Here is a 17500-nt window from a genome sequence, read left to right as displayed (position 1 = left end):
TGCCCCAACTTCCCGCAAAGACCTGCCCCAACTTCCCGCAAAGACCTGCCCCCAATTCCCGCAAAGACCTGCCCCCACTTCCCGCAAAGACCTGCCCCAACTTCCCGCAAAGACCTGCCCCAACTTCCCGCAAAGACCTGCCCCCAATTCCCGCAAAGACCTGCCTCAACTTCCCGCAAAGACCTGCCCCCACTTCCCGCAAAGACCTGCCCCCACTTCACGCAAAGACCTGCCCCGACTTCACGCAAAGGCCTGCCCCCACTTCACGCAAAGGCCTGCCCCCACTTCCCGTAAAGACCTGCCCCCACTCCCTGTAAAGACCCGCCCCTACCTCCTGTAGGATGAAGGCTTCCCCACCCACTTCCTGTACTCTGTGTTGACATCTCTGCTGCTTGAGGCAGATTACCCTTAACAACAGGCATTGACAGAAAGTTAGACAGAAAGGAGACACCAGGTAGCCAGCACTTTGGAGAGATTTTTCAGTGTCAAGACGACAAAATTTACATAAAAAGACGATCTGCAAATCACTTTATCACATTATCAAATGAGACCGAGATGTCTGAAAGTGCAGGGAATAGAGATGAGCGGATTGCTCCGCACAACCCCGGTTCAGATCAGTGTTCTCAGGCTGTGGAGAGGAGCTGAGCCAATTCCTTTACTCTTCAGGATCCCGGGCTCGGCTTACGATTAGTCAGGCTGCCGAGAGGTCACCTATGCGCCACACCGATGACATCACGCCAGACCGGCGAATCAAACGCATCGCAACCTGGAAGCTCCAGAAACTGGCGCAGCTCCAGCCGCCGGCCATAGGGCGATGACCGGGACAGTTAATGCGCATTGTGATCATCTCTAAATGGGACCAATTCCATCTCCAGTGTCGGCAATAACATACGATAGCAGTAAGAACCATTCTTTGGACTATAAAACACGAAGGAGGAATCAGTTTTCGGATGCACACACCACGTTTTCTATTTCTTTATGTTGGGATAAAAATGAACTGTTTTTAATCCATGGAGTACTACAAGTATCACGTTAGTACATTTTCAGCCATATGTACCAAGCAGCAGCAGCAAAGTGAAGCTGTCACCAGATCCACTCCCATATTTACTTGCAGGGGCGGACATATCATTGATGCCACGTGTGCAGCCACATGGGCGGTCTAAGAGGTCAGGGGGCCCATACTACCTCCAAAGCAGGTGGGATTGTGCATTAGGAGTACTGGACTGCAGAGACCCATATATTGTTCAGGGCCCTCTGCGGTCTGTGCCCGCCAGTGTTTGGGAGGAAAGGAAGGGGCATCTGGAATTTTTATGATTGATCCTTTTGATGTCAGGGAAGACGAGCCGATCGGAGCACTCGTGTATGGTGGAATCAGGAAAGATAGCAGTCTGCCGAAATAAAGTGCCGCTGACAGCTCTCTCGGGAGGGCTGCTCATTTTATCATGATTTTGCCAAGTGAACCGCGTACTAATATATATTAATTGCTGAATCAGAGCCAATGATCTGCTCTGGGCAACGACGCTCTGCGACTTCGCAGTCTTCTCCCACCAGCAAGGCGCTCAGGTAAGGACCTTGTTTGCTGGTGAATACAAGTCCATCTTCAAAAGAATTTGGCACGCCAAATAGTAATGCTGAAAACGTTTTAATTGTAGAAATCCAAAAGAATACATAAATGACATTTCGGTCTTATAACGCAGACCTTCATCAGGCTTAGGGACCGCATGTAAATTGCAAGTCAGGACAGCAGTCCATGTGACTAGCATCATCAGAAGACGTCTCTACATTTAAAGGACTGTCTGCAAAGAATGACTGATAAAACCCAGCAGAGGCGCTCTGTGCAGCCTTGGCCAAACATTTAAGTGCTCCTGCCCACCTACTTGCATTCCCCCCATCTCCATCCTGTCTTCTTTGATTGACAGCTTTATATAGGCAGAGAAGATCAGAGATATATGGAAAACAGGTAGGTGGGAAGGCGATTTGAACTGCTCGGCCACACCAAGGGTGCATCAAGTGCTTGTGCTTGGTTTGAACAGTCATTTTGTGCTGACAGTGCATTTAAAGAGCAACTAAACTATGAGAAAAATGTAAATAATTTTTATATCCTTAAAGGGAACCGGTCACCCCCAAAATCGAAGATGAGCTAAGCCCATCAGCATCAGGGGCGTATCTACATTATTCTGTAATGCTGTAGATAAGCCCCCGATGTAACCTGAAAGATGAGAAAAAGAGGTTAGATTATACTCACCCAGGGGCGGTCCGGTCCGGGGCCTCCCATCTTCATAGGATGACGTCCTCTTCTTGTATTCACGCTGCGGCTCCGGCACAGGCGTACTTTGTCTGCCCTGTTGAGGGCAGAGCAAAGTACCGCAGTGCGCAGGCGCTGGGCCTCTCTGACCTTTCCCGGCGCCTGCGCACTGCAGTACTTTCCTCTGCCCTCAACAGGACAGACAAAGTACGCCTGCGCCGGAGCCGCAGCGTGAATACAAGAAGAGGACGTCATCCTATGAAGATGGGAGGCGCCGGAGTGGACCGTGACGCCCATCAGATCGGACCACCCGCCCAGGTGAGTATAATCTAACCTCTTTTTCTCATCTTTCAGGTTACATCGGGGGCTTGTCTACAGCATTACAGAATGCTGTATATAAGCCCCTGATGCTGGTGGGCTTAGCTCACCTTCGATTTTGGGGGTGACAGTTTCCCTTTAAATTCCCTGCAGAAGGATGAGATGGAGAAGGAGGACTCCAAAAGACCACTTAGAAGTACGCAGCTCTGGAGGTAGAAGAGCACAGCTCCTGTCTGACAACACGTACAGAACGGATTTAATAGCAGGCCTCTGAACACGTGCTCAGGCAGGAGCTGTGTGCTTCTTCCAGAGCGGAGCATTTCTGAGTGGTCTCGTGAGTGATCGGAGGGGGCATCAGGAGTCAGGACCCAAACATACCTTAACCCGCCTCTATCCCTCATTACGGATCTGCAGAGAATTTAAAAAAAAAAAAATATTTTCAAATTTTAATTACTCTTTAATGGATGTTGGTGATTGCTTAGTCTGGTCATATGCCTCTGCAACCAAGCAGCGTCCATGTTGAATACCGAAAGTACGAGTAGATGGGGGAGAAGACCGCGCTAAATAAGGAGTGGAACTTCAAGGAGGAAAACTAACCTGTAACAACTATAGTTTAGTAAGGGGCTTAAAGGGAATCCGTCAGCAGGTTTTTGCTTTGTAATCTGAGAACAGTATGATCTAGGGGCAGAGACCCTGATTCCAGCAATGTTTTACTTCCTGGGCTGCTTCCTGTAGTTTTGATAGAAACCCAGTTTTCTCTGTTGTAGATGTAGCAGTGCTCTGAATGCTGAGGTGTGTATAAGCCTGCCCACACCCGATTGGCAGTTTCCTATGACCACTGTCCTCAAGCTGCCAATCAGTGCTGGGGGCGGGGTCACATAGATTAGTTGGACTGTCTGGTATGTGACACCTTGTCCTGCAGTGATAATCTCCTGCTAATAAAACACTTACTTTACGGAAACTACAGCAAGCTGCTGAGCAAGTGACACATTCCTAGAATCTAGAGTCTTTGGCCTAACATTATATTGCTCTCTAACTAAATCTGCTGACACATTCCCTTTAAATTGCATTGAAAAAAAAAAGGTAAAGTGGCCAACCCCTGCAAAAGAAAAAAAAAAAAAACATAACTTTGTTGATAAAGTTATTCCACATACACTTTTACTAGTACAAAGCAGTAATGGATCCAGCCAACATAGTAGAGCTAATCTCAACTATGGGGACTACAGATGAATGAGTAGGGGTGTCAAGTTAGTTTTGATAAATCAATATTAAAATTGGAAACTTTTTTGACCTCCTATAGATTTCCTTCTACAAGATAAAATTATCCTAGATGACAATAGAAAGCTATAAACCGCTTGGGTTTTACAGAAGTATGGTCTATAATCTTTGCCAGCTCCATTTTATTTTTATCCCGTGACATGTTGATATTTCCACATTTGAGCCTAAGGTACCGAAACACATAGAATCCATTCAGAAGCACGTCCTAGTGACAGATTTGTGTTATTTTGCAAGATCAAGCTCATTTTAGCAGAAATGTGATCACTGTTATTGCTCGCGTCTCCCTCACCTCCTGTATGGTGCAGTTCCCGGAGAATTGCAGGTTGTATTCCCTCTTGACCTCGCGGTGAGTGATGATCAGCATATAGTTCTGAATTAATGACTCCTGTTGAGAGCTGAGGGAATAGAAATAGAGACGGGAAGTCAGAGAAGACAAGTAGTGGCGTGCTCGACAGGAGCGCTCGTCCCAGGACTGCCACTCAGACAAGCCTGGGCGAACCTTACCCCCCGACCACGGAGCTGCTACTGTACTGACCAAACGCAGGCGACGTGTCCTGTGAGCCTGTTACTTCACAGACACACAGCTAACACTCACATCGTTATTACATCTAATTAGCTAAACACGCTGGGTCCGGGACCACACAAATCCACATCACAATGTCAGCACCCAAAGGACAAGGTGCAGCTCCTAGTAGCGTTCATCTACGGTAATATATATATACGATATAATCGCTAACACTCACATCGTTATTACATCTAATTAGCTAAACACGTACGAGCAGCGTCTCTGCTGGGTCCGGGACCACACAAATCCACATCACAATGTCAGCACCCAAAGGACAAGGTGCAGCTTCTAGTAATGTTCATCTACGGTAATATATATACGATATAATCGCTAACACTCACATCGTTATTACATCTAATTAGCTAAACACGTACGAGCAGCGTCTCCGCTGGGTCCGGGACCACACAAATCCACATCACAATGTCAGCACCCAAAGGACAAGGTGCAGCTTCTAGTAGCGTTCATCTACGGTAATATATATACACGATATAATCCAATGTCTAGCAACCGTCTCTCACACTACATCAAGCCTTCAGTCTCTCCATACGACGTTCCAATAAGGAGATCCCAAAAAAAAGTAAATATTTGGGGGGTTTTGGACCCAAGACTTGGTCTATTTCTTCAGCGATGGACTCCATAATTGGACTGTAGAAAAGAGAAGTTCTACCCGGCACAACGTACAATTGTCTATCACTTAGATTTAGATTCCTGGTGAACCAAAAATGGTTTATTCTTCTCAGATCAATAATCCAATAAAAAAATTAAAAAAATTAAAAAAAATGTATGTAAGAGTTTGTTGTTGTTGTTTTTTTAATCAATTTTACCAAATGTTGGGTCATTAATAGAGGTGAGCGAATCGATTTGCAGGACCCTGGTTAGTATTCTACAGTCACTGGCAGGGCTGTGGAGTCAGAGTTGGAGTAGTGGAGTCGGAGCCTTTTTTTTGGTGGAGTCGGTGTCATGGAGAATGAGGAGTCGGAGGTTTGGCTTACTGACTCCACAGCCCTGGTCACTGGACCCCCCGACTCTGCAAACCGTCTCCTCCAAGCTGACAGCATCTGTGCCGGCCTGGCGCGACATCATTGCGGCATGACGCTAAATTCTGCAAAATGCCAAAACCGTCAGCAGGGTACAGATCACCACCAATGACAGCCTGCATTCTTCTCTCTTACTCCCCCGAGGAGCAGGAGCGGTGATAATAGGATTATAGTTAAAAAATGCCATTTATGCAATTCCCTTTAATGCAAACATGGGTTCACCTCTAATTAATGGTTATCATAAATATATTTAGTAAGCGTGTATGATTTGTGAGCTTTTATCTGCAGGAAATACTTAAACTTCAGGTTTAATTTCCCTTTAACCTTTTTAAAGGATTTTTGGCTTAAAAAAAAAAATAAAAAAATGTGGTTTCCACATAAACAGTGGAATCTCTGGCTGCATGTCTCATCTGCAACGAGCCGCACGATTGCTCGCTTTTTATTTTCTTATAGAAGTGCCGTGGGATTTAAAATTAAACACTGCCAAACCCGTCAATTAAATCCAGCGATTTTAAGCTTGCAGATTTATACCGGCTCATGTCAGCCACAGATCACATTTACAGTAATTACAGCTTATTTACATTAACACAAAATAAGAAATCAGTATGTAGATGTAATGTTTGTTGTAGCTAATGCTGCCGGAGATTTCACATTTGCTGCAAACAGAAGCCACTTAAAAACCTGGAAAGTATGCAAATCTCCCCAGTCTGTGCGGCACGGAGGCACGCCAGCCCCGACTTATGGATGGAAAGCAAATATGGGGCACTAATCCCAATGATGGAATGGGACGAGGACTACTACTCAGCGATTTAATGGAAAGCTGCTGGCATAGTCAAGGAGGACTGCACCGGTGCAAACGACGGGCGGCAGGCATCTGTGCGGGGAAAGGAGGACGATGCCAGGCGGCAGGCACCAGCGCGGGGGAGGGCGATGACGGGCGGCAGGCACCGCGCAGGGGAAAACGACGACGGGCAGCAGGCCCCGCGCAGTGGAAGACGACGACGGGCAGCAGGCACCGCGCAGCGGAAGACGACGACGGGCAGCAGGCACCAGCGCCGAGGAGAATGACGACGGGTGGCAGACACCAGCGCGGGGGAGAATGACAATGGGCAGCAGGCACCAGTGCGGGCGAGGAGGAGGAGGACGACGACGAACAATGGGCAGCAGGCACCGCGCAGGGGAAGACGACAACAGGCAGCAGGCACCAGTGCCGAGGAGAATGACGACGGGTGGCAGGCACCAGCGCGGGGGAGAATGACGATGGGCAGCAGGCACCAGCGCGGGGGAGAATGACGATGGGCAGCAGGCACCAGCGCGGGAGAGGCGGAGGAGGACGACGATGACAGGCAGCAGGCACCAGCACAGGGGAGAAGAATGACGATGGGCAGCAGGCCCCGACGCCAGGGAAAAGGACAAAGAAGGGCAGCAGGCACCGCATGGGGAAGATGACGACGGGCAGCAGGCATCAGTGCAGGGGAGGAGGATGACAGGCAGCAGGAATGGGGGAGGACGATGTCGGGCAGCAGGGAAAGACGACGACGATGGGCAGGCGGCACAGGGCGGCAGGCGCCGACGGGGGGAAGGAGGACAACGACAACCTGCAGGCCCTGGTACAGGGGAGGACAACAACGAGCAGCAGGCACCTGTGCGGGGGAGGAGGAGGACAACGTGCAGCAGGCATTTGTACGAGTAAGCAGGACAACTACAAGTGGCAGGTCCCAGTGCAGGGAGAACAATGAAGGGCAGCAAGCACCGGTGTGGAGGAGGACGACGACAATGAAGACGGGCGGCAGGCATCGGAGTGGGGGGGGAGGATGAGGACTGGCGGCAAGCACCAGCTCGGGGGGAGGACAGCGGCAAGCACCAGCACGGGGGGGGGAGGGGGGGTATGGGGAGGGGAGGAGGAGGACAACGACCGACGGGTGGCAGGCATCGGCGTGGGGGAGGAGGACAACAATGGGGGGCAGGCACTGTCGATTGGGAGGAGGACGACAGGCACCGGCATGGGGAAAGATGACAATGACAGGCAGTGACGCTGGGGAGGATGACGACAACAGACAACGGTGCGGTGGGAGGAGGATGAGTATGGTGGGGCCTGTTCTTCTTTCCTTTGATTGTTGCTGCCTGTTAATAATTGGTCAGGGTCATACAGGGAGAAGAAGTAAACACCCCTAGGGAAAGTTGTCTGATATCATCCACTTGGAATGAAGACAAATAAAGTGAATTCATTCGCTGCCAAACACTGATGGCTAACATTTCCATAACAGAGAAGCAAAATTTACAAAAAAAAAAAAAAAATGTATTCCGCTCTGCAGCCACAATTACATCACGCATCCAGTTCAACATGAAGAATTTGGTGAAATGTCCCCTTTAAAAGGAACCCGTCACTTGATTCATGCTGCCATAATCACAGGCAGCATAAATCACAACCTTGCTGCCTGTAATCGCAATATGTAATTTTTTTTCTCTGAAATGCTCCGGTGTGTCAGAGAAAACAGTTTGGAGGGCCGGTGGGGGATTACAGAGCGAGAGGCGACTCCTCCGGCACATCCAGGTGACTTCTCCCCGCACCGCTCCAGCTGATTGTCCATGGTTATACATAGCCAGAGACCTGTCAGTCAGCTGGAGTCATGCATGAAGGAAATGGCCGGGGTGGGGGGAGAGCACCGGACCAATCACATCTCTTGCTATAGCCCCCGGACTACTTTTCATCAAACTATGTTTGCTCTGACACCCCGTGGCAATTCAGAGCATGAATCTAATTACACGTTCCCTTTAAAAGAGCCATTACCTGGGCAGCAAATACCACAGGGGCACATTCAGGAGGCCGGGCATCGATGGGGGCAGAGCTTTTGCGCACTAGCACAAGGGAGGTCTACAAAATATTAGGCAGGTGGTTTTAATACTATGTTTGACCAGTGTATGCGAAGTATAAATACAGATTATACATAGCATTGTGCCCGAGGATGAAGCTTCATCCAGTGCTTGTACCTTTAATAAAGTGCTCCCCCTGGTGGTGTCTGATGAGATTATTCTCGCACTAGATTGTGTTCTGATATAGTCATTCAGATTGGCAGATTTTGAGAATATCTAATGCTTTTCTTGATAGGTTTTTTACATGTTGTGGGAATCCTCCCAGTGATCAACGGTAATCTGTAGGGAAACCCTGCAACTAATTTTCAATTTGTCTACAGCCACAACAGAGGAAATAAAGCATTAAAATGCACAATAAAATACAGTATACAAAATACAGTAAGCAGCCAGGCTGTTATTCATGCTGCCAATGATTAGGGCAGCGAGAATCGATTGACGGGTTTACTTTAAAGAGGTCTTGACACCAAATTTCTGGACACATGATGGAATAGTGGCTGCAGAGCAGAATAAAGCCTTTTTTTTTAGCTACCAGGTTTTATAAAAAAAATTTCACCGGGGGCGTGCACGTCTTCACCCTCTATGACGTTGCCCAATCATAAGCAGGCAGCAACACTGCAGAAAAAGAACACGCCCCCATCATAGCTCAGGTTTCTCAGTGAGTGAGATGTAAAGATACATCAGTGTGGGGAGATGTGCAGCACAGCTGAGTTTAGCTGTGTCACATTACAAACCCTTCTACAGTCATGGCCAAAAGTATTGACACCCCTGCAATTCTGTCAGATAATACTCAGTTTCTTCCTGAAAATGATTGCAAACACAAATTATTTGGTATTATTTTCATTTAATTTGTCTTAAATGAAAAAAACACAAAAAGAATTGTCCTAAAGCCAAACTGGATATAATTCCACACCAAACATTAAAAGGGGGGTGGACAAAAGTATTGGCACTGTTCGAAAAATCATGTGATGCTTCTCTAATTTGTGTAATTAACAGCACCTGTAACTTACCTGTGGCACCTAACAGGTGTTGGCAATAACTAAATCACACTTGCAGCCAGTTAACATGGATTAAAGTTGACTCAACCTCTGTCCTGTGTCCTTGTGTGTACCACATTGAGCATGGAGAAAAGAAAGAAGACCAAAGAACTGTCTGAGGACTTGAGAAACCAAATTGTGAGGAAGCATGAGCAATCTCAAGGCTACAAGTCCATCTCCAAAGACCTGAATGTTCCTGTGTCTACCGAGCGCAGCGTCATCAAGAAGTGTAAAGCCCATGGCATTGTGGCCAACCTCCCTAGATGTGGACAGAAAAGAAAAATTGACAAGAGATTTCAACACAAGATTGTGCGGATGTTGGATAAAGAACCTTGACTAACATCCAAACAAGTTAAAGCTGCCCTGCAGTCCGAGGGTACAACAGTGTCAACCCGTACTATCCGTCGGCGTCTGAATGAAAAGGGACTGTATGGTAGGAGACCCAGGAAGACCCCACTTCTTACCCCGAGACATAAAAAAGCCAGGCTGGAGTTTGCCAAAACTTACCTGAAAAAGCCTAAAACGTTTTGGAAGAATGTTCTCTGGTCAGATGAGACAAAAGTAGAGCTTTTTGGGCAAAGGCATCAACATAGAGTTTACAGGAGAAAAAAAGAGGCATTCAAAGAAAAGAACACGGTCCCTACAGTCAAACATGGCGGAGGTTCCCTGATGTTTTGTGGTTGCTTTGCTGCCTCTGGCACTGGACTGCTTGACCGTGTGCATGGCATTATGAAGTCTGAAGACTACCAACAAATTTTGCAGCATAATGTAGGGCCCAGTGTGAAAAGGCTGGGTCTCCCTCAGAGGTCATGGGTCTTCCAGCAGGACAATGACCCAAAACACACTTCAAAAAGCACGAGAAAATGGTTTGAGAGAGTTTCAGGAAGAAAATGAGTATTATCTGACAGAATTGCAGGGGTGTCAATACTTTTGGCCATGACTGTATCAGCTCTCATAGCACTGTCAGCTCTGCTGTACTACTCCTGTTCCTGCCTGTTTATGATTGGTCAGAATAGTACAGGGAGAAAGAGTGCACATCCCAAACTATTAGTACATGCATGTAGCTATTTCAAACACAAGTCCAGCAATATCCAGCTAAGGTAGATCCGAAGCCTGCGAGTCCGGCAAATGGAAGAACTTGGCCCGATTTTGTAGAAAATAGAAAGCATAAGAAATCTCACCACGTCAATGACAATTACATATGATCCAAGGAGGAACAATAAGCCATGTCTGCTTCAGCGAAAGGCTCCATGTTTGCACGTAGCCGACATATCTGATTTTTTACACGTTCCACTGTATTATTTTAATGATAACCATGTAATCCCACATTTCCCCTTATGCAGACATACTATTTCAGACCGTGTGACATCCACAACCTTTGCAATTTCACAACAATAAAGTGCGATAAAAATGTAATCGAAGCAAACAATGTAACAAGAAGAAAGCCAATTACAGACAGTAAGAACAATGCCTGAGAGGCGATGACGGAAAACATTAAAAGGATGATGACAGATTATTAAATTCTGCATAAAACGCATGGCTGACAAGTGCTGCTGCAGACCGACACGTAGACATCTGCCGCTCGTGTATGTACGGTGTGATCACACTGTCATCCGAAGTCAGGCTCATAATTCTTACAGAAGTATAAACTGTAACACATTTATACACAGAAATAATTAACCTTCTGCAACCTCAAAAAAGGCTAAATAAAGCCAACCTGTCACATCCTGAACATTTCAGCTAATGCAAAGGTATAGAACCAAAATGTATCAGGCCCGATAAATAAAATGTCGCACTGATGAGCTGTCGGCTCTTCTGAGATATGTCATTCACTTAACGGGTTTGTAAGCTATACCCTAGACCGTTAAATAGGAGGTAACTTAATGATTGCTGAAGTTCTAAGGATCGCGATCTTTGAAGTATCATCTAAATGGAGCTGTGGTCAAGCATGTGCACCACCGTGCTCTGCTGCTATCTCCAGGAATCAATGAATGGAGATGCGCATGCGCGACCACCAGGCATGTGCATCACCGCACTCCAATATCTCCAGAAATCAATGAATGTAGTGGAGGTATGCATGCTCGACCACAAAGCATGTTCATCACCGCACTCCGCTATCTCCAGAAATCAATGAATGTAGTGGAGGTGTGCATGCTCGACCACAAAGCATGTTCATCACCGTGCTCCGCTATCTCCAGAAATCAATGAATGTAGTGGAGGTGTGCATGCTCGACCACAAAGCATGTTCATCACCGCGCTCCGATATCTCCAGAAATCAATGAATGCAGTGGAGGTGTGCATGCTCGACCACCAGGCATGTGCATCACCGCACTCCAATATCTCCAGAAATCAATGAATGCGGTGGAGGTGTGCATGCTCGACCACCAGGCATGTGCATCACCGCACTCCAATATCTCCAGAAATCAATGAATGCAGTGGAGGTGTGCATGCTCGACCACAAAGCATGTTCATCACCGTGCTCCGCTATCTCCAGAAATCAATGAATGCAGTGCAGGGGTGCATGCTCGACCACAAAGCATGTTCATCACCGCGCTCCGCTATCTCCAGAAATCAATGAATGCAGTGGAGGTGTGCATGCTCGACCACAAAGCATGTTCATCACCGCACTCCGCTATCTCCAGAAATCAATGAATGCAGTGGAGGTATGCATGCTCGACCACAAAGCATGTTCATCACCGCACTCCGCTATCTCCAGAAATCAATGAATGCAGTGGAGGTGTGCATGCTCGACCACAAAGCATGTTCATCACCGCGCTCCGATATCTCCAGAAATCAATGAATGCGGTGGAGGTGTGCATGCTCGACCACCAGGCATGTGCATCACCGCACTCCAATATCTCCAGAAATCAATGAATGCAGTGGAGGTGTGCATGCTCGACCACAAAGCATGTTCATCACCGTGCTCCGCTATCTCCAGAAATCAATGAATGCAGTGGAGGTGTGCATGCTCGACCACAAAGCATGTTCATCACCGCACTCCGCTATCTCCAGAAATCAATGAATGCAGTGGAGGTGTGCATGCTCAACCACCAGGCATGTGCATCACCGCACTCCAATATCTCCAGAAATCAATGAATGCAGTGGAGGTATGCATGCTCGACCACAAAGCATGTTCATCACCGCACTCCGCTATCTCCAGAAATCAATGAATGCAGTGGAGGTGTGCATGCTCGACCACAAAGCATGTTCACCACCGCACTCCGCTATCTCCAGAAATCAATGAATGCAGTGGAGGGGTGCATGCTCGACCACAAAGCATGTTCATCACCGTGCTCCGCTATCTCCAGAAATCAATGAATGCAATGGAGGGGTGCATGCTCGACCACAAAGAATGTTCATCACCGTGCTCCGCTATCTCCAGAAATCAATGAATGCAGTGGAGGTGTGCATGCTCGACCACAAAGCATGTTCATCACCGTGCTCCGCTATCTCCAGAAATCAATGAATGCAGTGGAGGGGTGCATGCTCGACCACAAAGCATGTTCATCACCGTGCTCCGCTATCTCCAGAAATCAATGAATGCAATGGAGGGGTGCATGCTCGACCACAAAGAATGTTCATCACCGTGCTCCGCTATCTCCAGAAATCAATGAATGCAGTGGAGGTATGCATGCTCGACCACAAAGCATGTTCATCACAGTGCTCCGCTATCTCCAGAAATCAATGAATGCAATGGAGGGGTGCATGCTCGACCACAATGCATGTTCATCACCGCACTCCGCTATCTCCAGAAATCAATGAATGCAGTGGAGGTGTGCATGCTCGACCACAAAGCATGTTCATCACCGCATTCCGCTATCTCCAGAAATCAATGAATGTAGTGGAGGTATGCATGCTCGACCACCAGGCATGTGCATCACCGCACTCCAATATCTCCAGAAATCAATGAATGCAGTGGAGGTGTGCATGCTCGACCACAAAGCATGTTCATCACCGCATTCCGCTATCTCCAGAAATCAATGAATGCAGTGGAGGTGTGCATGCTCGACCACAAAGCATGTTCATCACCGCATTCCGCTATCTCCAGAAATCAATGAATGCAGTGGAGGTGTGCATGCTCAACCACCAGGCATGTGCATCACCGCACTCCAATATCTCCAGAAATCAATGAATGCAGTGGAGGTGTGCATGCTCGACCACAAAGCATGTTCATCACAGTGCTCCGCTATCTCCAGAAATCAATGAATGCAGTGGAGGTGTGCATGCTCGACCACCAGGCATGTGCATCACCGCACTCCAATATCTCCAGAAATCAATGAATGCAGTGGAGGTGTGCATGCTCGACCACAACGCACGTTCATCACCGCGCTCCGCTATCTCCAGAAATCAATGAATGCAGTGGAGGTGTGCATGCTCGACCACAACGCACGTTCATCACCGCGCTCCGCTATCTCCAGAAATCAATGAATGCAGTGGAGGTGTGCATGCTCGACCACAACGCACGTTCATCACCGCGCTCCAATATCTCCAGAAATCAATGAATGCAGTGGAGGTGTGCATGCTCGACCACAACGCACGTTCATCACCGCGCTCCGCTATCTCCAGAAATCAATGAATGCAGTGGAGGTGTGCATGCTCGACCACAAAGCATGTTCATCACCGCGCTCCGCTATCTCCAGAAATCAATGAATGCAGTGGAGGTGTGCATGCTCGACCACAAAGCATGTTCATCACCGCACTCCGCCATCTCCAGAAATCAATGAATGCAGTGGAGGTGTGCATGCTCGACCACAAAGCATGTTCATCACCGCGCTCCGCTATCTCCAGAAATCAATGAATGCAGTGGAGGTGTGCATGCTCGACCACAAAGCATGTTCATCACCGCACTCCGCCATCTCCAGAAATCAATGAATGCAGTGGAGGTGTGCATGCTCGACCACAAAGCATGTTCACCACCGCACTCCGCTATCTCCAGAAATCAATGAATGCAGTGGAGGGGTGCATGCTCGACCACAAAGCATGTTCATCACCGTGCTCCGCTATCTCCAGAAATCAATGAATGCAATGGAGGGGTGCATGCTCGACCACAAAGAATGTTCATCACCGTGCTCCGCTATCTCCAGAAATCAATGAATGCAGTGGAGGTGTGCATGCTCGACCACAAAGCATGTTCATCACCGTGCTCCGCTATCTCCAGAAATCAATGAATGCAGTGGAGGGGTGCATGCTCGACCACAAAGCATGTTCATCACCGTGCTCCGCTATCTCCAGAAATCAATGAATGCAGTGGAGGTGTGCATGCTCGACCACAAAGCATGTTCATCACCGTGCTCCGCTATCTCCAGAAATCAATGAATGCAATGGAGGGGTGCATGCTCGACCACAAAGAATGTTCATCACCGTGCTCCGCTATCTCCAGAAATCAATGAATGCAGTGGAGGTGTGCATGCTCGACCACAAAGAATGTTCATCACCGTGCTCCGCTATCTCCAGAAATCAATGAATGCAGTGGAGGTATGCATGCTCGACCACAAAGCATGTTCATCACAGTGCTCCGCTATCTCCAGAAATCAATGAATGCAATGGAGGGGTGCATGCTCGACCACAATGCATGTTCATCACCGCACTCCGCTATCTCCAGAAATCAATGAATGCAGTGGAGGTGTGCATGCTCGACCACAAAGCATGTTCATCACCGCATTCCGCTATCTCCAGAAATCAATGAATGTAGTGGAGGTATGCATGCTCGACCACCAGGCATGTGCATCACCGCACTCCAATATCTCCAGAAATCAATGAATGCAGTGGAGGTGTGCATGCTCGACCACAAAGCATGTTCATCACAGTGCTCCGCTATCTCCAGAAATCAATGAATGCAGTGGAGGTGTGCATGCTCGACCACCAGGCATGTGCATCACCGCACTCCAATATCTCCAGAAATCAATGAATGCAGTGGAGGTGTGCATGCTCGACCACAACGCACGTTCATCACCGCGCTCCGCTATCTCCAGAAATCAATGAATGCAGTGGAGGTGTGCATGCTCGACCACAACGCACGTTCATCACCGCGCTCCGCTATCTCCAGAAATCAATGAATGCAGTGGAGGTGTGCATGCTCGACCACAACGCACGTTCATCACCGCGCTCCAATATCTCCAGAAATCAATGAATGCAGTGGAGGTGTGCATGCTCGACCACAACGCACGTTCATCACCGCGCTCCGCTATCTCCAGAAATCAATGAATGCAGTGGAGGTGTGCATGCTCGACCACAAAGCATGTTCATCACCGCGCTCCGCTATCTCCAGAAATCAATGAATGCAGTGGAGGTGTGCATGCTCGACCACAAAGCATGTTCATCACCGCACTCCGCCATCTCCAGAAATCAATGAATGCAGTGGAGGTGTGCATGCTCAACCACCTCTCCATTCAAGCAAGAACAGCCCACAAGATTAGTGTGAGTCTTATAGGTCTAATCCCCTGCAATCAGCAAGTTATCATTATCTCCTATGTTGCATAGATGGTGAATAACGCACAAAGTCGGTGTAAACCCTATGAAGCAGAGGTGACCTTTTGTCTTTTTGTCAGTCTGTCACTTTGCATTGTGCTAAAAAAAAAAAAATAGACAACTGGGCGGAACAAGTTGGAGGGTGTGTCCCACACACAGTCTGACATTGTTCAATCAGCACCTGGGGGGGTACACACACCTCTAAGAAGAGAAAAATGGTAACACCCGGGTTGCCAACTTGTCAAAATTCTGGCGGCGGTCAGGTGCTGACTAGCTTATATATAAGACATTGAGAGAAGCAAAATACGTTACTAGTCAGCACGAGACCACCAGTATTTAAAAAAAAAAAAAAAAAAAAAGTTGCATACTTATGGTAATGTGACCTCCCACTGGAGCAGGCAACATAGCGGAATACGGACAGTGTGCGCAGAGCATACCGTCAGGATTCAGCCACATGCCGACACGGTCACATAGACCGACAGCACAAAGTAAGGTGAAGCCTGGAAAGAAATTTTACCTGTCAGAGCTCATACTATTTTGGCTCAACTTTTGATCATTTCTATTGGATATGACACATACGGAGTGATATTATTATTATGGCCCTTAGACACAAATTTGCTGTGCAATTATCAAAATTCATTGAGAGAAGACGATTTTTGCCATATCCAAAAACAGTGGGGGAATCTTTTTCACAAGGATGCATGCAGAACGGAAGCGTTACCTGGACTGGCCGGCCATCGATGGAAGCGGTAAGTCTGGGGTCAGGACGTAAAGGTTATTGTGTTTTGGCAAGTGAAGAGTTCTCAGGACGGTCTGTAAATAAAATAATTGAATAAAAATCATTAACACTTAGACTGAGAGCAACTTTCCAGTTGGGTTTCATTAATAATTTTGCACCGTTTGCCTTCTGTAGCCTCTGTGCTGCAATGTCTATTGCGCTGTAGAACGAGTTAACTGAGGATCTGTCAGTGAGCTCATTATGACAGGGGGTTTGTAACTCATCTGCATTTGTGAACCATCAAATGAGCGCAGAATCGGTCCGTTTGCTGGTGTATGTAAAACGGGTGGTATACGGACAGCACAAGGACCAATATGTGTCAATGTTGAGATTCACAAGAGCAATTTTACACACGGATTAAAAATAAATAAAATTGCCGCATGCACTACTTGGATCCATATTTCGGATCATTAAAATGGGCGAGTCTGATCCAAAATATGGATCAAAAGTAGTCAAAGGGTGCGTAAAAAAAAATGGATCATATACTGGGTTACCATCCCCGTGTCATGCGATTTTCATGGATAAATTACAATTATTAACACTGGAAACAGGATTTGGCTTTTTATTTATTTATTTTAAAATAGTGTACAACCGAGATGCTGTAACAAAAAAAAAACAGAAAGATGGATGACAAAAAGAATGAAAATTTTTTTTTTTTTCTAGATTAAAAATAGTCAACTTTGCATATTCTTATCTGCATTCGGCCGTTTATTGAGCTTCCGATGTATGACCAAATATTACAGTGGAAAGCAGCTCAGCAAAAAGAAGAAGAAAAAAAAAAGACCAGTGGCAAGGAGCTCAGCAAAAAAAGAAGAGGAAAAAAAGACCAGTGGCAAGGAGCTCAGCAAAAAAAAGAAGAAGAAAAAAAAGACTAGTGGCAAGGAGCTCAGCAAAAAAAGAAGA

General features: G+C 47.2%; 1 protein-coding gene across 1 annotated transcript in view; it reads right to left on the bottom strand.

Moving 5' to 3' along the window:
* The window catches only part of FAF1 (Fas associated factor 1), a 210132-nt gene that overhangs the window by 160042 nt on the left and 32590 nt on the right, over nt 1-17500 (bottom strand). Inside the window, exons 6-7 of the mRNA XM_069737931.1 lie at nt 16541-16632; nt 4131-4236 (exon numbers count right to left, since the gene is read on the bottom strand). Of these exons, the coding sequence (XP_069594032.1) occupies nt 4131-4236; nt 16541-16632 (198 nt within the window). The remainder of the gene's footprint in view (nt 1-4130; nt 4237-16540; nt 16633-17500) is intronic.

The sequence above is a fragment of the Ranitomeya imitator genome, chromosome 8 (assembly GCF_032444005.1).
Source record: "Ranitomeya imitator isolate aRanImi1 chromosome 8, aRanImi1.pri, whole genome shotgun sequence".
Lineage (NCBI taxonomy): Eukaryota > Metazoa > Chordata > Amphibia > Anura > Dendrobatidae > Ranitomeya > Ranitomeya imitator.
This window is presented reverse-complemented; position numbering and strand designations above follow the sequence as displayed.